Below are 24,700 nucleotides of genomic sequence, written 5' to 3'. Positions count from 1 at the left end.
GCGCATATCATATACTACGACTATCTGAGCTGGCCCTTGCTCCTCAAGGGCGTCCACACGCTTCGATTTTATCGGCATCTGTCCAGCTCGCGTTCCTTGGTTCGCGTCTGCAATTAGTTGCCTGGCGTCGGTAGCAAACGCCAACATCATTAATCAATCTTGACTTGGCACCCAGCCTCGCGCGCCAACTCCTCGACGACGCCGAATACACGAAGCATATCGCGATAAACACTTTCATTTATCGTCGACCTCGCCGCAATTGACTTTCGTCTTAAAGGGCCCCGTTCTCGAACTTACTTACTCATCGCTGAGACCCGCCTTGCGCAATGTCGATGTATCCGCATCGCGCCATGGGGGGCGGCCCCCAAGGCAATTCCACTCGGCTGAACGAGTTGCTCGAACAGATTAGGGTCGAGTTTGATACTCAGATGCGCGCGACGGAAAACTACGAGCATCAGAGTATGTCCACTACTCGTACGGCGATAGCTCATATCGCGTTTTCCCCTTCAACCCAGCTAACACATGTGTATCTTTAGTTGCCGCGCAAGTCAGTGAAATGCAACTGGTCCGTGAAAAGGTCTATCAGATGGAGCAAACTCATCTCAGCCTTAAGCAGAAGTAAGCCGATCTCTTGGCCCCATTAATTTCTTATGTCCCTGTTAACCTCCCGAATCACAGGTACGAAGATGAGATCAGTGCTCTGCGACACCAACTCGAGGCTGCTCGAAAGGGAGGCATCCAACCTGGCATTCCCGGCCCGCCTCAACATGCCGCGCCCTCCCAGCAGCCTCCTTCTATCGCTCCTGGCAATGGTCTTTTCAGTGGCATCATGGCTGGCGGTAGCCAGGGAGGTCTCGTTCCTCCCCAGCCAGGCCAGCAGCAGGGTCAGCAGGGCCAGCCTCAGGGTGCGCAACAGCAGCAGCAAACGCAGCAGGGACATGCTCCTCCCCAGGAGCAGCCGCTGGGACCTCAGCACCAAATGGGCCAAGGGCCTCCTGGACTTCCCGTTCCCCCTCCTCACCCTAACGCGCAGCAAGCACCTTACTCTCAGAACTATCCTCCGGGCCCTGTTTCCAATGGGATGGGCCCCCAGCCGCAGAGCACCGCCTCTCCTGGCCCCGGTAGAAGGGGTATCGGTCGTCCACCAGGTGCCGTCGGACCTGCTACACCCCAGGTTAACACCCCCGTGCCTTACCCTGGAAGTGCAGCCTCCCCTCAAGTCAGCCATCCAACTCCCGAACACGGTCGAATGGGAGGCCCACATGCCCCCGCCGTTGGCAACGCTCTTGGAGACCTTGAAGTTGACTCTGTGGCCCCTCATAATAAGAAGACTGGGCAGGATTGGTATGCGATTTTCAACCCTCAGGTCCAGCGTGTCCTGGATGTGGACCTTGTCCACTCTCTAAACCACGAAAGTGTCGTATGCTGTGTCAGGTTCAGTCATGATGGCAAATATGTTGCAACTGGTTGCAATCGATCTGCCCAGATCTTTGATGTTCAAACTGGTGAAAAGGTTTGCGTGCTCGAGGACCATAATGCCTCTGATATGAGCGCCGATCTCTACATTCGCAGTGTCTGCTTTAGTCCCGATGGCCGCTACCTGGCTACTGGTGCTGAAGACAAGTTGATTCGAGTAAGTTGTATCAGAAACGCAAAAATGTTTATCCTACTAATATTGGATAGGTATGGGATATTCAAACTCGAACCATTCGAAATCACTTTTCTGGTCACGAGCAAGATATTTACTCGCTCGACTTTGCTCGTGATGGTCGAACAATTGCCTCAGGCAGTGGCGATAGAACTGTACGCCTGTGGGATATTGAACAAGGCACAAACACTCTCACTCTGACAATAGAGGATGGCGTCACGACTGTCGCCATCTCTCCCGATACCCAATTCGTTGCTGCAGGCTCACTCGACAAGAGTGTACGTGTATGGGACATCCATTCCGGCTTCCTCGTCGAGCGTTTGGAAGGACCTGATGGCCACAAGGATAGCGTCTACTCGGTTGCCTTCTCGCCCAGTGGTAAGGACCTTGTTTCCGGCAGTCTCGATAGGACTATCAAGATGTGGGAGCTCAGCGCCCCTCGTCAAGGAAACCAGCCTGGTCCTAAGGGTGGCAAGTGTGTCAAAACCTTCGAGGGCCACCGCGATTTTGTTTTATCAGTTGCTCTCACCCCCGAGGCCAACTGGGTACTGTCTGGTTCCAAGGACCGGGGCGTGCAGTTCTGGGACCCTAGAACGGGTACGACGCAACTTATGCTGCAGGGACATAAGAACTCCGTTATCAGTGTTGCACCTAGCCCACAAGGAAGATACTTTGCCACTGGCTCTGGCGACATGAAGGCTCGTATCTGGTCTTACCGTCCCTATTCCTGACTAAACAAGGAACCGACTCAATGGGTTGCTTTTTAGATGCTGTGCCTAGAGAAGGTCATAGGGTACGAACATGGGCGAACTGATACACGACGGAGAAAAAGTGATGTGCTTGGCGGCGGTGGCTGTACTGGGACGGATATCTTTGAGGGGAAGCATTCTGCTTTTCACGTGGTGGCTAAACAGAGTGAGCGACAGAAATTCTTGTTACTTGGATATCGGATACAGGAATCAAGCTCCATACGCTCAACTTACGGCGCGAAGCATGATCTTCCAAAGAGGCGCACAGGGATACGGGGAATTTGGAGAGCAGGATGAACGTAGAGTGGACCATACCTACTCGTTTGCAATTTTTTTGTTTCTAATTTTGCAGTGTGTTATAATGAAAATCACCAGTCCTTGAAACAGTTTGCTGTATCTGTAGTGGTTGCTGACATGGTTATTGTTGGTCAACTCGAACTGTGTATGTATAGTAAATGGCAAATATCGTTATAGAGAGTCGAAGAGGCTGGAAAATGCATCGCCTTTCTTCTTTTTCTTTTTGGGCTTATCTGCAGTGCCATTTTTCGATGAAAGAGAGCCGAAGAGACTAGACAATTCATCACTGTTCTTGGTTTTCTTTCTTGATTTGTCTATGGTGTCGCTTTTGGACGGAATGTTCTTGGTGTCTGTATGTGTCGTTTTGGTCTCATATTCTTTCAGCTTGAGGTCTTTCGAGTGGGAGTCTACTCTCGGTACTGTTTTCGTTTTCCTCTGAGTTGACTGAGTTGACAGAAGCTCGTCACGCGAAATGGCTACGCCCATGTCTACTCCGGCATCAGGTGCGTCTTCCGCTCTTGAATCGGAAGTCTTAAGCTTGCTTGGCTCCGAAGGCATTGTCTTTGTACTAGTCGAGATTTGAGGGTTGTGGTCGTGGTCAGGGACGAGTTGGGAGAGTATAGTGTTGGTTCGAGCAAGAACTGAGAGGAGGAGCAGTCCGAGAGGCGCATGCTGGTTATCAGCTGCAAGTTGTGAGAAAGTGCTGTAGGTAGGAAAAAAAAACATGCAATTAGCTATCTACATGGCGGGAAGACATGGTAGCAAAGTCATTGACCTACACAAAGGCGCCAGGGACTACATGGCGCATCATCCATTTTGCACGCGCGAGAGCAGGATGGACATCACGCTTGACATTGCCAGATTTGACCTTTCTAGGCCGGGAGTTGAGGTCGTCGACGAGGTTACGGACTGCGCGGCGCAGCACAGAGAAGGAAGACCACCAGTGCGAGGAAGAATGCTGGTTCTTGTGACGATGGGCGAAACCATTGAGGATGGGGATGAGCGGCGCGAGGGAGTCGCTGGTCGTTGCTAAGAGGGCGGCATCGGGAGGAGTTGTCATGGTGGAGGTAGATGATGTGTGAGCATTATTGATAATAGGTCCAGGAGAGAGATTGTGTAAGTCCGAGATTCGGCCGAAAGATTCACTGATTTGATTCCGAATATGGAGAGTGACGTTGAATTTGTTGGAGATGGATGGATGAAGTTTAGAGGTCGCAGCAACTTAGTTGTGATAAGATAAGAAAAGATCTGAGTTCACCTACCTATAGTACCTAGGTAGCTAGGTAGCAGCACCGCGGAATAAATACCTACCTTAGGTCGGTAGTGATTTGATCGGTGTTGGAATTATGATTTCGAGAAAAAGAGTCTAAACAAACGTCATTTCTCAATTGTATATGCTTGAATCTTAATCTTATTCTTGCGCATAGTTTTGTTGCTCTGACTTGCGTACCTTAGTAGGTAGTAGGCCACGCATGCTGTAGGTTGGAACAAGGTGAGGCCAGTTGATGGGTTAGGTGTATGTTTGTATGGGAGGTGCATTCAACCTGGTTCCTGCTGTGGTTTGCATAGGCAGGTTGTCAATGCATGGACGTAATGTAACATCAGAACAAGATTGACGCTGTGGTCTTTATTACTCCTCTTTTAATAACATCAACAATCAGCAAAACATGACATTACCTTATAACATCTGCGCCCGCAAACAACGCGTTACTTGCAGAAAGTCTCTTACATATTAGTTACTGCCTTGCATCTGGTCTCGTGAGCCCCTAGCACATTTCTCCACCATGGAGCGTCGAGCGTCCACCACCCCATACCCAAAACGAAGCCATATCCCGTCAAGCCTGTTAGAGCTGCGCAGAAGTTGAATTACAGGTGGGGTTCAGTGCAACGACGATGTCTCTGCGTCTGCACTCAAGCGGGTACAACCGCCAACCCTAGCTGCTGACTCAGGTCGTCAGTCAGTCATGATAGAGCGCTCATGAGTGAGACTTTGAGCGTTGCTGTCCTACGAAACAACGAGACATTCCTTTGGTGTTGACGTTGCTCATTCTACTCAGCCATTGGCCGCTTGTCGCTTGTCGCCTGTACGCTTGGGACGTTGTCGTATCATTCAGACGTATTTTCCGGCAGTTATGGTGCTGCTACCAAACGTGACCCTCCATCAAACCCCCGAGAACAGGCTAATCAACCTAGTGGCGCTCAACTGCAGCTATCGAGGATCCTGAAGATTGAGACGACAGCATCTTTAGTCAAATAAACGTCTTATCATGCCTGGTTGAACTGTTTTTTTTGGTACTATCAGTAACCTGACCCCCTGTTGGTTCCATCCAACCCTGCCAACCCAATTACAAGCTCAAATCCAAAACCAAAGCCCAAAACGAGGAGACGCTGACCATCGGCTATCGTGAGCACAGGGCACAGGCGTTCTTGAACTATCCTTGGCTGCGATAAGCGTCATGTCCTTCGTCTGTTGGCGCGCCCACTTCCACTATGGTCCAAGTTGAGCCGCGTGCCATATGACCCTGAGCCGAGTCTGCCCTCTTTCTTGTTTTGTTTGTCCGCTTGTCTGCTTCCTTTCAATTCCTTTTTTCCTCTGCACCTCTTCCAACTGTTCGTCGGCAGTTGGTGAAACCTCGTCAATTTGGCCGAGTCTGCAGACCCTGCTCGCCGTTGCGTTGCAGACCTTGATTGCAACCATCCTTCCAACTTTCTAGTTTTTTCTGCAGCCTTCGCCACCCCGACGCTTCACTTGGCGGTCCAGGACGATTGTTAAGAACCACGGAGTTACTTCTTGGATCTAATCAGGCAACGCGAAACACGACGAGAAGGACATACCAATAAACAAACGTGAAGTTGGCGGCGATACACAATTACAATGTCTCCGGCGCGGAATCCTACGAGCTGGGATGACTACCAAGGGGGGGCCTCGCCTCGGGGAAGCGTGACCGACAGCATGCTTGAGCGCGAACAAGCTCTTGTGGACGACGAAGGCGACGAAACTGGCGACCAAGAAAATGGTGAAGGATTTTCGAGGCCGCGAAGGCGGTATGTCTAATCTATGAGAATTCATCAACCGGTTCTTGTTGCTAATAACTTTAAGGTCTTCCGTCACCTACCAGTTGGCAGCAATCGCAGACATTGGTGGTGTAAACAGTTTCCGATCTTTCGCCAGGAGTTGGCAGCGAGCAGCAGGATTTCCTGAGGTTATTCCTCGCCGACCGAGCTTTGTTCTTGCGCCAGAGCAAGATACAGAAGACCTTCAGTATGGTCGCAGTCATGTCCAAGGATTGTCGCAACAACAATCGGGTCTTTTGCGCCAACATCTTGATGCCTCGTCTTCGCATGCGAATGGCGAGTCAAGTTCGGCCATTGGGTCCTCGCCGAGGTCAATGAGGATTCCCCATCGTGATGGCGAGACGAAGCCTCTCCTTGATGTCGAAGCTGGCTCATCCCCTGTTGGGTCACCCCGATCAAGTATCTTCGCCGTCCCCCCTCACCTCGCAGCTCCCGATATCGTTGGAAGCTATGGCTCGTTCCGAGACTCTTCTCCTTTTGGAACTATGGACAGGAGTTCGCGCCATCGCATTTCGTTCAGTGAGGGCAGCGGCTGGGGCGTAGCTGACGAGGAAGAAGAAGAGGGCGAGGGTGCAGCGCATGGCGAACACCAGCCCATCCTGGTCAAAGAGGTTAAGCAGGGCAATAAGGTTGTACTTGCTGTTGAGGGCCAGAGCACTCTTCCCCAGTCCGTCTTTAACTCGATCAATGCCTTGATCGGTGTCGGACTGCTCAGTCTCCCACTGGCCCTGCAGATGACAGGTTGGATCCCTGGCCTGTTTCTTCTCACTCTGACAGCGGCTGTTACGTCGTACACCGGCAAACTGCTGGCCAAGTGCATGGATTTTGATCCCAGTCTCATTACGTATTCCGACCTGGCGTACATCTCGTTTGGAACCCGAGCGCGGGTCATTGTCTCTGCCCTTTTCAGTCTTGAGTTGATAGCAGCCTGTGTCGCTTTGGTTATTCTCTTTGCCGACTCGCTCAGTCTGTTGCTTCCGGGTCTTGCGAGCGTCAACACATGGAAGGTTGTAGCTTCTGTCATGGTGCTGGTCCTGAATGCATTGCCTCTGCGCCTGTTAAGTTACACCAGCGTCGTTGGTATTTTCTCAACCTTCTGCAGTGAGTACATCATCATTTCTCAGTCGCCAATATCCATTTGCTAAATATGATATAGTTGTCGTGATTGTCATTATTGACGGCCTGTACAAACCTCACTATCCTGGTTCACTGCGAGAGCCAGCAACAACCTATCTTTTCCCCGAGAACTGGCTTGCTGTACCTCTTGCCTACGGTCTCCTCGCAAGCCCTTGGGGTGCGCACTCTGTTTTTCCATCCGTAAGTTATACTGATGTCAAGTCAAGTTGAACACCCTTGAGCTAAAGAAATTCAGATCTATCGTGACATGCGTCACCCTTACAAATGGGGCAAGGCTGTCAATGTTACCTTTTCCTTCTCCGTGAGTATATATAGTACATTCATATTTTGGAAGCTTCTCTGACATGTTTAGTACATTGTGGACACATGCCTGGCTGTCATTGGTCTCCTAATGTTTGGCGATGGTATCAAGGATGCCATCACCTCCAACATTCTCAAATCGAAGGGCTATCCTGACGCTCTGAAGATCATCATGTCAATCTTCATTGCTATCATTCCTTTGACAAAGATCCCTCTCAACGCTCGCCCTATCATCACAACTTTGGACGTCATCTGTGGAGTTCACGATCAACACCATCACCATCATGACCAGCCTCACAGCCAGCCCACTCGTTCCTCGGTTCTGGTCACAAAGGCAGTACGAGGTCTCGTGCGCGTTTTCGTGGTCATTCTTTTATTGTTCATCTCTATTGTCTTCCCGGCATTCGACTCTGTGTGTGCATTCCTCGGTGCGGCCCTTTGCACACTTATTTCTATCATCCTGCCCATCTCATTCTACTTGAAATTATACTGGCAGGACGTAACAGTGCGCGAAAGGATTGTTTCTGCTATTCTACTGGTTGTATTTGCCATCCTTGGCACTTTGGGAACAATCTGGACATTCTTGCCCAAGCATCTGATTGGCGCTGACTAGACTGTGTTTGTTTGAGTATGAAAGGCATCTACTGGAGTTGTCAAGCATTTGTGGGCTATGTCCCAAGGAATCGAATCGTTGTTTACGAGAAAGGATATAGGACTATGAATAACACGTTACCAATGAGCTTCCTAGCTCTATTTGTTCTGGCTACTTTACCAACACTTTTTGTCGCAAAATGCGCCTTTGACCCCTCGACCTTTTTGTTGTGAGATACATATGTGATGTTTCACCGCTATTAACTTCACACACTTACATCACGCATGGCGGCACCACAGTGTGCATATCCATTTACTTTCATGTCCTTTTTATCCATATCTTGGCTTGTGTGAGTGGCAGCGTCATCAGTGAACCTACTCATATTCCTGATGGTCAGACAATACTTGAGAATTGAGTCTCTCGAGACGTAATGAGCGTACCTAACCATCATTGTCGATACATACTTCCAAGTACAATCAAGACCACCTCGTCAATGTCTCCTGTCTCTCCCAAGTTCATCTCTGCAGTGCTTCACCCCGCCGCTGATCCCCCAACTGCCGCTCCCATGACATGCCATACCCCAGCCCCGACCCCTCTCTCAACTTGTTTCGTCACGCCATGGTTTCGTTCGCTCTCATCCAATCCGACCTTCCGAGAAACGAGAGAAGCGGTAACAATGGATAGGAGAAATTGACAAGTCCCGAGGAAACAGGCCGATCGGGCCGTCTGGGGGTGGGTTGCGAGTCGTATACCTATTTTGGTTTAGAAATGTGTTGAGCGTAGCTTCATCTTAATCACTATTAGTTAATAACTTAGGGAGTAGTAAACCTGTCTTGGTTCTGGAGCGGCATTAGTATCGTGCCATGCTGCGTTGCGCAGGTTCAGGAGGCAAAAGCTGGGCATGACGTTGTGCCGAGTGTTGAGTGAGATGGCACGTATTGTCTCTACTCAGTAAAGCATCAGACAACTGAGAATTGAGGTAACCAAGTCCAGCAGATGGTAGATGTGAATTAGTATGGTGAAAAGGAACAAAGACTTCACATAGACAAGATAAACAAATGGTGTTTGAGTAGGTACTTCTGGTATTTGCATTATTATAGAATATCCTATACACAGAAAGCGAGTAAGGCTCTCATCATAATCCAAGCAACGCCCGAAATATCTTCGAGTATCGCGCCAGGGACTCAAGACGGCCAAACTACATTTGAAGGCTGATGGGAATCAATCCCATTTACCAACCTCCAACCCACTCAACGTCTCCAAGATCGGTGCGTCGATCCCGACGCCAGTTCCAATCTCTGCCCTTGTTCCAGGGACATTCCTTGCTGTTAGACCGTTCTTTAGCGGCCCCAAATTTGTGGTGATAATTAGAATGATCCCAAACGCCCGCTTCATAAGATTTGTTGTATCCAAAACCAAAATTGTGTCGTCGTGGCTTAGAAAAGTCCACCGACTTAATAGAATCCAAAGCAGCGGTTTGACCGCGGCGTCGCTCACCCAATGCCGCCCATTTGTCCAGAGAACTTTTCGGTTTGCTCATGGGCGAGTGCGAATAGTGAGGAGTGATGGTGATTTGTTGAGGCTTGGGGGTTGGGGCTTCCTGGAAGAAGAAGCCATCAGCGACCAAGTCATCATCCACATCACCCTTGATGTCGTGAGTGTGCGACGCCGGCTCGGACTCAGGCTGTACAGTGTCGACCTTCATGACCTGTTCCTCCTCCTCCTCCACTACCTTCTTCTCCTCCTTACTCTCCTGGCTCCAAGTCCTGGCATTGAGCTCCTGGAGCATCTGTCGCTGTTGTTCCATTTCCTCCTCTTCCTCATCCTCGTCCCACATGTCACTCCAGCTCTTAGACACAGTTTCCTGGCGTCGACCAAAGACCATGGACATAGCTGGCATTGGCTTGGCCATGTTGATTGGGAGGGAGCCAGCAGTTGCCGAAGATCGATTGAATCGGGCAGTGGGCTTGATGGCAAGAGACTTCATGGATGCGCCCAGGTGAGAGTCGTAAACAGACGACATGGGGGTCTGCATGTTGGCAGAGCACCAGTCGGTGGTAGTCGCCTCTGACTTAGGGAACAGCTCCTCGGTGTAGCTCTCGTCATCGGGGATGACACTGAGTTGGCGACCAAGATGAGTGGTACCATGGAGAGCCTTGGCCCAGGGAAAAGCACCGGTATCGACGGCGGGAGACTGAATTGATGGGGTACGGAGGGGCTCGCGGTTGGCGGTGGCCACGTTGGGGGACTCGGCACCACAGTACTCATCATCATCCTCGTCATCGGTGGTGAAAGTGACCACGCGGAGCAGAGCTTCACGGGCACCCTCTAGTGAGCGTCGCCTGGGGTCAAGGTTCATGCACTGCACGAGGACCTCATACGTGTCCTGAGACATGGAGGGGAAGACGTCGAACAAGGACTGCTTGTCCCGAGAGTAGTCGAGGAACAGAGGATCAGCCTCGGTAGGGGTGGTGAAAGGGTTGCGAGAGAAAAGGATGTTGAGAAGGCAGATACCAATGGCCCAGATATCCGCTTCGGCAGGCGAGTAACCGGCGCCGGCCGAGTCGAACTGTTCAGGAGCCATGTAACGATCACTGCCAACAGTCATCTCGTAAGACCACTTCTCTGTAGTTGCCAGACCGAAATCGCCAAGCTTCATGGCACCATCCTGGGTGAGGAAGATGTTCTCGGGCTTGATATCGCGATGGTAGACCCCCTTAGAGTGCATGTAATCAACGGCATCGATGAGCTCGATCATGAATTGGCGAACATGCTCCGTCTCGAGAGGACCGTGACCTTTTCGGATTGCTTCGTAAAGATCGCCCTGACCACAAAACTCGAGGACAAGATAGATGTGAGAATCGGTCTCGAACGAATCAATGAGGTTGACGATGTTTCTGTGGGTTCCGAGGCGGCTGTGGAGGGCCTGTTCCTCCGACTTCTCATCGATAGCAAAATCGGAATCGGCATCGGGGCAGGCACTTCTCTTGGTGAGGCACTTGATAGCAACAGGCTCATTGGTTACAAGATCCTGGGCCTTAAACACCATACCAAAAGATCCATGATTGAGAGGGGAGATGGTCTGATAACGTCCCTTGAGAAGGGCACCGCCAACGAACTTGTCCTTGAGGCATTCCATGGCGAAGAAGAAATAAAATGTTCAAAAAAAGAATAGAAATAAAATGGGAATAGTCGTACAAACGATTTTTTGGTGTTTGTCAATAGCCGGGAATGTAGGAAGTCCAGAGAACGATGTTGAAGCTCGTTAAAAACGCTTGAGCCGATGGAAGAAAATTGATGTTCGCGGTATATAAGCAATGTACAGTGTCGTAATGATGAAAGCAGAGTTGAGCAAATTCGAGTTGTTGATGGTGATGTAGTTGTTCGTTGGTATTCAGAGGCTCATTTGAGGGTATTCGATAGGCTTAACAAAAGAAATGATTATCGAATTGTCGTTACGGTGAGTTTCGAAGACCGAAGCGGCCGAAGAAGTTAAAGACAAGGAAAATGAAATTCGTTATAGTAACATGGGTACGTTTTTTTGTAACTTGAAAAAAGAATGACTCTGACGATGAGAGGTGATGAAGTCGACTTGGGACGAGGTCGACCGGAGAATTGAGTTTTGGTCAAGACCAGGTGAAGTCGTATTAATAGAGAGGGAACCGGATTCGACGATGCCGATATAACGACGTGTCGGACCAGTCAGACTGGCACCGGGGGATAGGGGAGCGAACTCGCCCGGGGCGGAGTTCCTAATGCTCGGCCGGTAACGGTTGAGTCACGAGGGCCAACTAGGCCGAGTTGCGGTGTTGAGTGAAAGACCGGAAAGTAAAACGCAAGTCAATGAGGAAACCCTCGTCGACTCAATGCAGCACAAGAGGATCCTTCTATGTGACGTGACCGACTGTATAAGCGCTTTTGATTGCTAACCGAGGCTCGTGGTATGCAGCTCAAGGGATGCGGTAACGGAGCAATGTAATAGGAGGTCTAGGCGAACAAGGACTTGGTCTAATGCAGCGGCAGACAACACAAGTCAAGGACGCTTCTTCTTCTCGTTATGGATTGTATAGCTCAAGCTTTGCGTGATCGGTTGGTGATTGAGTGGTTGGCTGTTGATGAATCACCGCGATAAGCGTTGGGATTGAGTGCTTGCTTCGGGAGATAAGGTGGCGATGGCGAGGCGAGGCGGAGCGGATTCGTTCAGTGAGAAGAACGGTGACTGACGTGGTGTGATGTGAGTTGGGATGCGTTGGATTAGATAGGAATAGACAGAAGAGATGAGATAGTGAGAGAAGAGTGGCAAGCTCGAGAAGAAAGAAGGCCTTTGAAGATGCGGAAAGCGTACAAATGAAGGGAAAGAGAGGTGGAGAGATGATGATAAGAAAGCAGGGGAAAGAAGACAAGAGAAGAGAGAGGGTGAGTGAGAAGGGAAAGGCGGTGATGGAACCAAGTGGAGAGGGATGGATAGATGGCGGATGGTGGATGGTGGAGGGCCAGGACAGGTTGGATTAGTGAGGGTGGATGATTGTTCATACTGTCCAGCACACCCATTTCCAAGGCCGACCCCTTCCAAGGCAGGCGAGACAGCGACTGAGGGCCAGGTCTAGAATTGACGGGGGTGTACTTGGAGTTGCCTGCTACAGCGCTGCAGCTCCACCTGCCCAGGCCCCAGGATTAGAGAGGGCCGGACCCACTAGCTAAAGACATGCTGTCGTACCTTGCGTGCTGCGTTGTTGCTTGTACCGGGCTAGCCGGGGTTAGCAGGACGCAGGAGGAGGTACATAGGCACAGGGGATATGCAAGCCAATTACTGTGCTGCACTGTACCGACTGTACACAGCAATGGATGCAGACGGCACACATGGCAACGTAACGACAACTACGACAACGACGGCAAAGAGGACAGGTCAGGTACACGGAATTACAAGATGCACTGTGACCCTGTGTCCCGTTCGATCCATTCAGGTGCCTCAAATGTTGGGGGAGGCTTGGACGCCAGCAAAGAAGGAATGGCGCTACTGTGGGACGATACCACGACGGGCAAGGGAGGGAATGGCGGCATAAAGAAGTCAATCAAACAGAAGCAGCGATCAGAAACATTGATGGCCCAGGATTGGTGATGATGATACCCCTTCGTCTCAGGATTAGGAAGCATTGCAACGCCAGACAGACAAGTTCAATCCAAAACATGACGGCAGAAATGAAATGAGGTCAATAATGAATACATACAGCGTTATCAAGACACTGTTGCGACATACTGTATACTGGAAGCAGCCAATTCGTTGTATAACTTGTATAACTGGTTCACTTTCCATGTATTGCCGCGTTATCAAAGTTATCCGTTCCCCGGACATCACAATAGCAACATGACGGAATACCTACTGACATGACGACTTACCAAATGCAGATCTAGCACTGTGCTATCAGGGAGCCGGCGCTGTCTAGCTCAGTGTCAACAAGACCTCACGCGCACTGAGGGTGGAGAGCATTAACCAGAACCAGGGCAAACTCAGCAGAAGCCAGATCACTCACTCAGTGACTGGAAAGTCAACCGGGGGAATAGGGGAGTCATCCAGAGGCCGGTGCCGGGGCTCAGCATCAGTCATACGGACGAGTACGGGGCCCCAGCGCCGAATCTTGGTGGCGATTCGAGTAGCTTCTGCCGGCGTCCCTCCCGCTGGACGCTGCCAGCCCAACTCACCATTGCCTTTTTCTTTTACTTTTATCGGTGGTCGGCGGGAAATGACATGTTGGTCAGCGTGATCATACAGTGTGCGCCCCTCTCATCAAACAGTACACCTACAGCAATCCCCTCCAGCGCCGGGCTCAGACACTGGGAAATGGGATTCGCGCAATCTGGACCTCCGTCCATGCAACGCTGATAGCGGCTTCACCGCCCGCTACCCTTCAGCAAAGTAACTTTTACGCTGTACTCTGGTGTTTCAAGGACAGTGCTCATGTGTATTGCCTGATGTAGATCCCAACAGACTGCTAACCAAGCTACCGCTGGGCGTAGACAAGATGGTGTACGGCCTCGAGGCATGAATGGAGCACTTGTTCACTGGCTGCAGCGACGGAGCGTAGCAATGCACATAGTGCGCATAGTGCGCGTGGCACCAGTGTAGAGTAGTCCATGGGCTAGTTAATCCATCCCATGCAACGACGATGGGATGCTATCCCCAGGTTTTACTGGCTTGGCTCGGCAGCGCAAACAAGACGAGAACGAGCTGTCAGTTGCAAGGGTTCTTCTCTGTCCCCAACGAAATCCAACCTGGGAAATCCAGCTTCTGATGTCCTACTCAATCTGAACTGAACTGTCTCGTGGACAGGAAAAGTGAGCCCATTCTTGACTATCCCGAATCCGAAATCAGGGTCTCGTTTTCTCTATCGTTATTTCGGTCTACAGTTTTGATCCGTCTCAAACGCAATTCGGGCTTTTTCTTACATAGATAGTCGGCGCCACGGCACAGTCACAGTCCGAGTGACGGACGGACGGTGCGCAGCCAACATTGCAGTCGGGGAATTGAGGCAATGGCTATCAGCGACTACGCAATTAGACTATTCAGAAAACTGATTGGATCTTGTGCCATGTTTCTCTCGTTCCTGGACTGGAAGCCTGCCAATTCTTCGATTGCAGAAGACCCTTGTTATCGCTGGTTATCAAGTTCCAAGTCTCCAACTTTTGCCGCCAGTCTCTTGTCGATCACCCTTCTAACGCCTTAACGCTTACACCCTTGCTCGTCTGCTAATCTAAGTTATCAGTGAATTAGCCCAGCGTGGTCACTAGGTCATGCACTCCTGGATCCTGCATTCCAGTGGGCGTGCCTGCGGTGCCATGAGGACCCTTTCGTCTCAGGGACCAGATGAACTAATAGACAGACAATAAGACTCGGCCGCCAAAAGTAAACAGATGGTTTCTTCAGCCGCCGAGTGTGAATGTGTCATCCAACAAACGCCAGAAGCTTCCAAATATTGGTCAGGGACTGGGATTGTCCAAGGAGATCTTGCTGTGTTGGTGTTTACACCCGTAAATAGAAAAGGGGCGTGCGTCAGAACAGGCTATGCTTCCAAGGCTGGCTGTTGGGCTGGGCAGGCAGGAATTGCGTGTATGTAACGATCTGTCGTCAATCATCAAACGTGACTGGATGGATTTTCAAGGGTCCGTGTTGCTCAGCCATGCACAAATCTATGCAAATCTTCACAAAAATATCACCATGACACGAAACAGCTGTGCACAACTGAATGGCCTGCCCAGGACACTGTGATGCTACATACCCTTTTGGGAAGAAAGACAACAAAGAGCAACGAACCTTGAATTTCAACTCGACAGACGAAATGACGGCATTTCGTCTCCATCAGAGCGGGGTGCAAAATATACGTGGACACGAGATTATTCAGGGAATATGGGATTACGAATCTCGGATGATGGAATTCTTCGAGATTACTCACCTGCTCCAGTCTCCAGTCTCCAGTCTCCATTATTCAAGCCAAGACAGATACTGTGCCGTATGTATGTATGTACGTATGTACCTGTGTGTACTGGTTTGTTTGGACGGACTTGACACTCGGTGCGGGTCCCCGGGCCTCGTGAGATCTGATGTTTGTTGTTCCCTTGTGGAGTCCGGACAAATATGGAGACGGAATTCGATATCGGCGTTCCAAGGACAGGAGACTTACTAGAGTCGTGACTCAGTGAAGATGAAATACGGAGATGAGATGATGAACATTGGTCATGTCACGATGGTCACAGGTGAGTAAGTCTCTTGCTCTAAGCCTACATGTTGCACAATTGCACGTTGAAATGGTTCTAGACATGACTCCCTATTTCGGTTGGACGTGGTATAGTTGTCTCAAGTCACGTCGTCCTCGGTTCTGATTCGTTGTCATATCGGAAACACAATATTTACTTACATTGACAACATAACATGCTATTATGCGCGGATCTTGTCAACAAGGGTGGAGAGGGGGAGGGCAACAAGGGATATTGAGGGGAAAACCGAGACGCTGAAGGGATTGAATCTCATCATCCAAGATGATCTCCTGACTCAATAGATTCGCTCTCTAGATATCGCGTGAGAGTTGCAGCTCTTGTCCAGGGTAGCTACAGTACTGTCAGTCATGGGATTGAATTGAAGCTCCAGCAAATTGTGACCCATCAGCTGAAGTGAGGTGATGGGTCAGACCCTTCATTCATCTTGAAGTGACTGGACGACAGAGTGACATGTGCAGCGGTAGGAGGGGCCGCCCAATCACAAGTACCCTCACTGGATCCCCATACCATGAGGCCAAGAATTGAGACTCCATCAGACATGATGAGAGAAAAAGGGTCCTGCTGTGACTGTGGACAACACATGTTTTTTTCTTTCACCGTTGCCAGGGGCTGTCTCACTGCTGCGTTCCGGAAGCTGCATGAACTGGCCACTTCAGCTCGGGAACAGCAGGGGATCTGTTGAAAGCTCCGTATCGAGCTGCAGCTTGGGTTGCTTTGCCTCGGGACCACAGCCTGCAGTGACACGGGGTTTGGCGACAGCCGGCATAGACTAGGCCAGGCGTGTACAATGCTGAGCAGACCAGACCTTGGATACGAAGAGATCTAGTTCACGACCTGTGACAGATGAACTGCCAGTTGTCATTTTCGTGAACAGGTTTCTAATTAGAGATCCATTGTATTTCTCAGAGCCAATTCATTCGGATCTGGCCGCCGACCCCTGTAACACAGCCAAGTCCTTCTATCTAGTTCCTTCACAGCAGACCTCTTCGCTGTCCTCCTTACCCTGCAGTCAATAAATACTAACACGTCATTGGTCGGTTCACCTCGAACCAGCCAACCTCACCTCTTGACCGCCTTTCCTCTAATGCTCACATGGCTGCAAACCAACCCTCCATTCGCATTAGATTCGATCTACTATTGCATCTTATCAACCCACGTTCCCAGCTGCATCAAGCTTAACACGGATACCTCGTCCAGGATCTTAAACCTCCAAGGAAATCACCTCACCAAAAGGCGCCAAGTTAGATAGCGGCCCGCTCTTGGATCCAGGAACAAGGACCTTCTGCTGCCACCGCCGATATTGGGTTTTTTTCCCACGCTCTCTTCCTCACACTTCAAGATCGTAGCAGGGATCCCGAATCGGAATTGGTGTCTGACAGAATTTTCTTGTCATCTCTTCTTTCTTACTTTCGGTCTAATTCACCCGTTTCATCTCTCGCATTGGACGTGTCAATATTCAGGCTTGACCGCTTTCTCACGAAAAAGAACTCATTTTCACGATGACGCTCAACCTCAATGAATTCGACGTCCTAGTGTTTGATATTGGTAAGATTAAACTGGCTCCGCAGTTGCTGTTAGCGACTGCATGTTTTGTTGACTGCAAGGACTGTTTTGGACTGAGTTGTCATTTATTGTATTGGCATATTTTTGTACCTTACTTTATACTCACGCTTTGCTTGGATATCATACACTCAGAATAGCCAGAATAACACATATAACAGAAGGAACCGTTTGTCCCATTTCCTTTGTCAAGGACGTTCTCGTGAGTCGTCCCGTTTTCTTGTTTGTCTCACTTCGCAACCCTTCCGATTTTACTCCCTTTACCCACATACCACCACCTCCGTCCGTCCCCCTTACCGCCTCCGGGCCCGGACCTCCGTATGGATACCACCAAATTTCGTCCCAGCCTCCTCTTCCGGACGTCCTCCGTCCAGCTGCCGGCCTTTGTACCCAGATCCCGGGTGTCCACGCTGCCGAACCAAGTTCTGCCAAGTTGTGCAAGTCTCGGGCGCGTGCAGCTGAAAAATTCAAGCCGAGCACTTCTTTCCCAGCCCCCCCTTTGCACTCTTCACCGACTTTGCCCGTTTCGTGACAGCATGCACGATGTCGACAACACTGCAGCCTGCTGACCAAGGTCTGTTTGTTGTCATTAGTTTCCGTATGCACTCGAGGCACTTCCCAAGGTGTTGGATCGAGAGTGGGATAGCCCAGAGTTCGCAAAGTACCGCGATGCCTTCCCCGAGGAGTATCGCAACTCGCGCTCTGACTTTGAAGCGCACGTCCGCGACCTCGTGAAGCGTGATGTCAAGATCGCCTATCTCAAGTCGCTCCAGGGTTACCTGTGGCTGCAAGGCTACAAGTCCGGTAACATCGTGGCGCCCCTCTTCCCAGATGTTGAGCCCTTCTTCAACGAGGCCACCCAAGCTGGAAAGAAGACCATCATCTATTCATCTGGTTCAGTCCCTGCGCAGAAGTTGCTCTTTTCACATACCAACTCCAGGAAGTCAGATATGACGCCTCTTATCGCAGACTACTTTGATACCACTAATGCGGGGCCCAAAACCGAGGTTGATAGCTACGCGAAGATCATTTCTGAGCACCCGGAGCACAAGGACGCCGACCGATGGCTTTTCCTGAGCGACAATATCAACGAGGTCAAAGCTGCTGTTGGGGCTGGTATGCGCAGTGTGCCCGTTGTTCGTCCTGGTAATGCGCCCTTGCCGCCAGACGAACCTCTGTCCAAGCTCGCCATTACCGAGTTCAAGCACTCAGAGGTCGCTTCTTTGGGAGTATGATAGACGGCTGTAGCAAAAGGTCGCTCAGGGTGTGGGGAAATGATAATCGTCGAATAGCGTGGGACCTTTGTGCGGAGATACAAGAGTAGTAGCTCGCTAGGGAATTCTAGTCCCCTCAAAAACTGAGACCACCGTCCAGCTGATCCTGTCTACTGGTGATCTGGTGTCCCCAAGCTGCATAAGTGTCACCATGCACCTTATCAGTCGTGCGACGTAGCAAGTTGCAGATAGTCGATCCAGACGATACAGCACAGTACGCGCTCTCCAAGAACTGTGTAGATAGGATCCTCTTATCGAGAGTTCAACATTCGTACCGTGCCAGCTTATTGTCGCGTGCTCAAAACTCCGTATGTTTTGCTGTGCTGATAGTTTGTTGGGCAGTTCCGCATATGCAGCTCGTCGAGGCCCCACGCGTTGTCGTGTCTCCCCTCATCGTTTCAGTTTGAATGACTCGTTGAAGCTTTGAGCGTCATGACAAAATTGTTCCGCGTCCGTCCTGGATTGACTTCCTTCTTGGTAAAGTCCGGCCGCTTTTCGGAGACGGTCCCGATCCTCTTCCAAAGAGTATATGCCAATTTCTGAGTCATCTTGGTCTTGGTGCATACATAGCCGAGAATCGTCATCAACTCCTCGAAGCGAGTTTCTGTAAAGTATCGTGAGTTGTCAACACAGCTGCGAGGTAGAACCACAAAAAGGCAAGGAAAGGGTTCGTCAGAACCAATTGCAGGTTCAGCTGCAGGCCGAAGAAAGGAGAGAGTCCGAAGAAGCATCTGTCCACGCCCCTCGGCCTCGGGCACGAAGTTGAGCACTAGACTCAGAGAGATGATATCGAACACCTCAGAATCGTGTTTGGGTAGGGGGCGCTCCATAAAATCTTGCTTTGTGATGCCTGGCTCCTGGCTGTTGAGATCGATATGCTTCATAGTAAAGATACCGCTTGTTGAGCATGCGTTACGAGTACTCAATGCCCCAACCTCCAGCATATGAAACGGCCGAGCACGCTTCTTGAGCTCTGCCACAGGGAGCCATTCCAGAAGCACTCTTGACGTGTCACCTCCTCTATCGAGACTCTGACCTTGCAAACTGGCCTTCTGATAGTGGTCAAGACCACCCAGCTTGGCAATCTCCGAGGCAAGGCGAGTTTCGGTGACCGTGTCGCCCTTGGCTGCAGCTTGCCGACGTTGTTTCTCCAGTTGGTGATGAGTGTTGATGAGACTCCTGCTGGCTTTCCTAGACATTGACCGTGAGGACTTGACAGTTGGCGGGCGGCCACTTGAAAGGCTCTTCAGCCTTATTTGCTTCTTGGAAACCATTTTCTGAGTGCAATGAGAATGACCCTTGCGTGTTGACCTCTTGACCCCTTAATGCATTGAAATCTGAAGATTTTCATGTTAGTCTTGGTAAAGAGGAGGCTAACATTGAAACTCACCGGTTCTCAAATCGAGCAATTCCTCAGGGGAGACCCAGGAGATTACAGTGATCTATAAGGCCTCGGAGAGCATTTTGATTCCTATTTATCGATCGAATTGCCCAAAAGTTCCGTGTGATTGAGTGCGACATTCATTCTCTCGATGACTTTTTGCAGTTGGCTTACCTAAGGTAGATAGATTGGTTTAAGAACTGACCAACCACATCATGTAGAAGAGTGGGACCGGCACCTGCCCTAATTGCAAAAAATCACAAAAATAAATAGATTTTAAATCCGCGAACCTTTTTGTGAACCTTTGACCACTCCGACGACAACCAGCACACCCGACAATCTTGTGCCCTCGACAACACCGACGCAATGGCCGCCAACAAGAAAGGTACGACATGATATGAAACAACAAAGAGGGAAGAGAAGAAAGGGAAAAAGAGGAAAATCGGACGGGCGAAAGCGAAATTGAGCAAGATATTGAACGACAATGATATGGCGACTCTCGAGAGATCAAATCATTATATCGCCTCGATGTAACTACATACATTGCGACAACTGCTATGACCGGTCTGCTTCGCTTCTGAGTTATCTTCTTGTTCGCTTCGACATCGCCGACCTTTCGACTCGATCCATCTTCTGATTCTCCTCTTCGACTCTCACCCTCCGAGTTCATACTCTACCGCATCATGCTACAGCAGATTTTGCGAGTTCTGAATAAGAGCGAATGCTGATGCTTTCAATAACAGTTCAGCCTAAGGGCAAGGGTAACAAGAAGGCCCAGGATGCCGCCAAGGCCGCTCTCAAGGGCGTAAGTTGAAAACATTTTGCTCAAGACCACCGTCCCAATATGCTAACTTGATGTCAATAGTCCAACTCCCACAAGAAGGTCAAGGCTCGCTTCAGCACCTCCTTCCACCGCCCCAAGACCCTGATCACCTCACGAGCCCCCAAGTACCCTCGCCGATCCATCCCTCACCAGCCTCGCCTCGATGAGCACAAGGTTAGTCCCACCTGAAGTCAGATCTGCTGGGGAAACGATTGTATTAACCACATTCAAGATCATCGTCCACCCTCTCAACACTGAGAGCGCGATGAAGAAGATGGAGGAGAACAACACTCTCGTCTTCATTGTCGACATCAAGAGCAACAAGTCAGTATTTCCAAGAACGATATCAGATCAGAATCTAACATCGATACAGGGCCCAGATCAAGCTTGCTCTCAAGAAGCTCTACGACATTGACTGTGTCAAGGTCAACACTCTTATCCGCCCTGATGGCACCAAGAAGGCTTACGCCCGCCTGACCCCCGATGTCGATGCTCTCGACATTGCTGCCAACAAGCTCTCTCTCGTCTAAAAATATCACCGGGCTTGTGGGTTTCTGGCTTCTCTGGCGTGTCTTTGGGTTGGTTTTTGGCCTGCTGAAAATGCAAGGCATGGGCATCGGAATAGGCGTAAAAAGAACTTCTCGTTGAGAGTGCAAATGATCATGAATTCAATACCACCCGGGACACGGCTCCGCTTAGTCGTCCAAGATGCTGCCTTTATATGATTTGAGTGATAATGCGTGAATGTGATTTGTAGTTTGGGGTCGCAAGTAATTTTTGCGTTTGTTTCTAACAAGTCTTGGGTTTCGTAGAAACTACGGCTAATAGACTTGGTGGCATGTCATGAATAATGTGCCGGTTAAGTCAAGACAAGTCATCACCATTTTAGATGAGCCATTCCTAAACAATCAAGGTTGAGATCTGTTTTTTCTTCTTCTAAATCGTTCGTGATATACATAGCCCAATTGCCAGTCTCTTTGACCAACAGAGTCTCGGTCGTCCGTCCTGGTCACAGCCTGAATTTTCCACCATGACCACGGCCCGTCTATTCATACAAAAAAATCTCGTAATACATAGCTGAAATAACCTTGATCCCATTCAGAAATCAGTTTCTTAGTTGCGCATACCGTTGAGGTGCTTCATCGTAAGGTAGTTGACGTCAAGAAATCGCTCGACGCAGTTGGCGAGACATGTCTCCTCGGACTTGTCGAGCTTGGGGTTCTTGATGTTTCCAGGAACGCACTTGGTCCAGCACATTTGGGTCAAGCTATGTGTTTCTAAAGACATTTCGTCAGCGATTCCGTATCCCATTATGTCTTCCTCGGTATTATACGTACGGGCTTGGATCTGAGAGCGCTGCTGCTCATTGGCGAGGAACTGGCGGAGCTCGAGGCGATCCTTGTCGTTGAGCTTCTCGAGGTCGGCGTTATCGATGGACAATTGTTGAGCACTCATTTTGGCGATCGTCAAGAGATTGGTCGTGATTGGTGGCGGGTTGAAGTTGGTTTGTTGTAGTAGTGTAGGTTCTGCTCACAAGTTCAAGATTTTTGATGATGCGCAACTCTAATCAACTGACCAATAATTGGCCACGGATGGGCTTGTAGTCCCACTCTCAGCTTTCACCAGGAGAGTAACAATAAGTGTCTATTGCCTTACGCTACCATTTTTTCACCAAGAGATACAAGCAGTTTTGATTTATATGGCTGTCGCTGCCAGCCCTGTAGATTACTCAGAGAAAGAATTATTAATCCGACGCATTATAATAGCTAAGGTATACTGAGAGTCTTTTCACCATCACATACAGCTCAAGACAGACAACTCAGCGCCATGAAGCTCTCTGTAAACAGTATCTAATTTATAAATACCAAATAAGTAGTCATAATACCGCTCTAAAACAATTCTCATGTAACAACTCTAACCAGAATATGCCACCGAGTAACACCCATCTATACTGGAAAAGAAACAATAGTAACGACCGATTGGGTTCTCAGAACTAACATATGCATGTACGGAGGTAGCATCCATGCATCGCTTTCGCTAGATGTAACGCTTCCAACGGGCCAAGGCCATAAAAATGATGCATAGGAAAACCATGAAGCTGATGATACTGAAGAAAGGAGCCAAGTTGTTTCCGGCAACGGTTGCAAACGGAACTGGTACGTTCATTCCAAACACACCACTGACCAAGTTGAGGGGGACCAGGATCGAGGCCAAGAAAGTGATTTTGCTCAGAACCTCGTTAGTGTGTGTTCCTTGGGCGATGCTGTTGATGGAAACCGTAGCAAGATAGTTGCTGTGTGCGCGAGACAAAATCTTTTCGAAGTGTCCCAAGTTGGTGGCCATTGTCACAACGTGATCCTGGATGTCACCAAGGTACATGCCGATGTCCATCCGTGGCGTGACCTTGTAGTTCTCGTTGCATCGCTTCGTGAAACCACGGAGAACATCTGCCTTGCCACCGAGGAGGCGAAGCAGGGCCAGGCAATTCTTGCGAACCCGGCCAATGCGACGGAGAAACGAGTTGGAATCATCCTCACGCATGACGAACACCTCGTCTTCAATAGCATCCGCTTCAAGCTCAATCTGGCGAATGACAGGTCCGAAGGAATCAACAATGTCGTCACTGTGGGCAATTAGTATGACTCTACAGGTCGTATTCACAGGTAAACTTACATCAAAGCATAGCAAATCCAGTCGCTGCTGAGAGAGACATAATCCTTGAGGGCAGTGATTCGCTTACGAACCTGAGCCGCGTGCGAGTTGGGCTCAAAGCTGAAGCTCAGTGTGCCCTCACGAAACACGATGACGTAGGTGTTGAAAGGCTCATACTCAATGCCATCAGGCTCCTGGACAACTGAGAAGGAACGGAAACAGGCAAAGTAGTACGACGGGAAGAGTTCAATCTTCTCGCGAGCCTCCTGAGTGATGATATCCTCAATTGTCAGAGGATGGATTCCGAAAGCTTTGCAAATGCTCTGGACCTCCTCCTTGGAAGCCGCATTAACATTGAGCCACCAAACACCATCTTCGTCTTCATCAGGAAGCTCGAAGAGGCCTCGAAGGTCTTCTCCTGGGAGAACCAAATCGCCAAAATCAGCTGCGTGGATAGTTGACTCCCATGCTGAAGAGAAGAAACTGAACCGGTTAGGGTCGATAGGCGCAGGCTGCTTTTCAGCAATTGACCCCTCGGCATGAGTCTGCGCTGTCTGGTTCGTCTTCTCACGGGTCATCGAGTCATCCGAGACGGGTTCTAGGATATCACCATCAACAGTGACCATCCGCTGAAGGCGCGATTCATTCTGCTGAGTTCGCATATCCTCAAAGCTCTGCTTCTCGGCAGCGGCAGCGTTACGCTCAGCCGCTCGCTCAGCCGCGCGTTCAGCCGCCTGCTCATTGATGAAGTTCTCGAGATAGTCAAAGTCAATATACAGGTGGTCCTTGTGATAGCTCTCCTTGACAGGGAAGCAGACATCCTCCTCTGCAGTTGTGTTGGTTGAGAGGCTAGCAGCATCATTGTCGATGGTGCGAGGCTTGCTTCGGTAGCTGCGCTTGCTTGAGACAGACATGGCTCGGCTGGCTACATCTTCGATATCAGGCTTGTTGGGTTCCGAGAATGACATGTCACGCTCTCGACGGCGAGCCTGGGCGAACGCCTTGACCGAGTTAGGTGGCGAGACAGATCGATCCGTGGAATCCACAGTAGGTCGGCGACTGCGACGAGCAGTGGGTGAAAGATCACCTACTTCCTCATCGATGATGGCCTCCTCGAAGTCGCGAACTACAATCGCAGGAGGGGCGGGGGGCTCAGGTTCGAGCTGTCGGGCACCATACAGACTGTCGAATGTGCCACGACGAGGGCGCTCAACTCTGGTTGAACCCGACTGGTGACGGTGGTCATCGAGCTCCGGGACGGGAGTGTCGTACCCAGACTGGGCAGCGGATTCCTCGTGGTCTGACATTTTGGCTTTTGGCTTTTGGCTTTTGGCTAGGTTTGTAGCTTGATATTGACTATATTGGCTCTAACGGTGGCCGTGTAGAGTAGATGGATACGTCTCGAGGAGGGCGGAAGGTGTATTACGGACTCGGTATTATAG

The 24,700-nt window shown here is 50.1% G+C and overlaps 9 protein-coding genes across 9 annotated transcripts; 4 read left to right on the top strand and 5 right to left on the bottom strand.

The window, feature by feature from the left end:
- Positions 1-350: 350 nt before the first annotated feature.
- FPRO_08474 (putative transcriptional repressor rco-1) lies at positions 351-2,379 on the top strand (the record flags this gene model as incomplete). Its single annotated transcript, XM_031222146.1, has 4 exons — positions 351-459; positions 537-618; positions 679-1,633; positions 1,684-2,379. The coding sequence occupies 4 exons, from the start codon at positions 351-353 to the stop codon at positions 2,377-2,379; spliced, it is 1,842 nt and encodes a 613-aa protein (XP_031087634.1).
- A 486-nt stretch (positions 2,380-2,865) lies between these two features.
- Positions 2,866-3,754, bottom strand: FPRO_08473 (uncharacterized protein; the record flags this gene model as incomplete). The annotated part of the gene is made up of 2 exons (XM_031222145.1): positions 2,866-3,397; positions 3,474-3,754. The coding sequence occupies 2 exons, from the start codon at positions 3,752-3,754 to the stop codon at positions 2,866-2,868; spliced, it is 813 nt and encodes a 270-aa protein (XP_031087633.1).
- Positions 3,755-5,569: 1,815 nt separating this feature from the next.
- FPRO_08472 (uncharacterized protein) lies at positions 5,570-7,819 on the top strand (the record flags this gene model as incomplete). The annotated part of the gene is made up of 5 exons (XM_031222144.1): positions 5,570-5,739; positions 5,795-6,870; positions 6,926-7,086; positions 7,142-7,207; positions 7,259-7,819. 5 exons carry the CDS (start codon positions 5,570-5,572, stop codon positions 7,817-7,819), a joined length of 2,034 nt encoding a protein of 677 aa, XP_031087632.1.
- A 1,210-nt stretch (positions 7,820-9,029) lies between these two features.
- On the bottom strand, positions 9,030-10,937 carry FPRO_08471 (uncharacterized protein; the record flags this gene model as incomplete). The annotated part of the gene is made up of 1 exon (XM_031222143.1): positions 9,030-10,937. The coding sequence occupies one exon, from the start codon at positions 10,935-10,937 to the stop codon at positions 9,030-9,032; it is 1,908 nt and encodes a 635-aa protein (XP_031087631.1).
- A 6,130-nt stretch (positions 10,938-17,067) lies between these two features.
- On the top strand, positions 17,068-18,363 carry FPRO_08470 (uncharacterized protein; the record flags this gene model as incomplete). The annotated part of the gene is made up of 3 exons (XM_031222142.1): positions 17,068-17,113; positions 17,290-17,330; positions 17,722-18,363. 3 exons carry the CDS (start codon positions 17,068-17,070, stop codon positions 18,361-18,363), a joined length of 729 nt encoding a protein of 242 aa, XP_031087630.1.
- A 437-nt stretch (positions 18,364-18,800) lies between these two features.
- Positions 18,801-19,676, bottom strand: FPRO_08469 (related to UPF0657 nucleolar protein C630.10; the record flags this gene model as incomplete). The annotated part of the gene is made up of 1 exon (XM_031222141.1): positions 18,801-19,676. One exon carries the CDS (start codon positions 19,674-19,676, stop codon positions 18,801-18,803), a length of 876 nt encoding a protein of 291 aa, XP_031087629.1.
- A 473-nt stretch (positions 19,677-20,149) lies between these two features.
- FPRO_08468 (putative ribosomal protein L23a, cytosolic) lies at positions 20,150-21,136 on the top strand (the record flags this gene model as incomplete). Its single annotated transcript, XM_031222140.1, has 5 exons — positions 20,150-20,168; positions 20,527-20,588; positions 20,649-20,780; positions 20,839-20,930; positions 20,980-21,136. 5 exons carry the CDS (start codon positions 20,150-20,152, stop codon positions 21,134-21,136), a joined length of 462 nt encoding a protein of 153 aa, XP_031087628.1.
- A 583-nt stretch (positions 21,137-21,719) lies between these two features.
- FPRO_08467 (Mitochondrial import inner membrane translocase subunit TIM8) lies at positions 21,720-22,061 on the bottom strand (the record flags this gene model as incomplete). The annotated part of the gene is made up of 2 exons (XM_031222139.1): positions 21,720-21,883; positions 21,944-22,061. The coding sequence occupies 2 exons, from the start codon at positions 22,059-22,061 to the stop codon at positions 21,720-21,722; spliced, it is 282 nt and encodes a 93-aa protein (XP_031087627.1).
- A 582-nt stretch (positions 22,062-22,643) lies between these two features.
- Positions 22,644-24,565, bottom strand: FPRO_08466 (uncharacterized protein; the record flags this gene model as incomplete). The annotated part of the gene is made up of 2 exons (XM_031222138.1): positions 22,644-23,229; positions 23,280-24,565. The coding sequence occupies 2 exons, from the start codon at positions 24,563-24,565 to the stop codon at positions 22,644-22,646; spliced, it is 1,872 nt and encodes a 623-aa protein (XP_031087626.1).
- Positions 24,566-24,700: the final 135 nt, after the last annotated feature.

The sequence above is a fragment of the Fusarium proliferatum genome (assembly GCF_900067095.1).
Source record: "Fusarium proliferatum ET1 genome assembly, contig: FPRO_scaffold011, whole genome shotgun sequence".
NCBI lineage: Eukaryota > Fungi > Ascomycota > Sordariomycetes > Hypocreales > Nectriaceae > Fusarium > Fusarium proliferatum.
The sequence above is the reverse complement of the archived record's forward strand: the minus strand, read 5'-3'. Positions and strand labels throughout refer to the sequence as shown.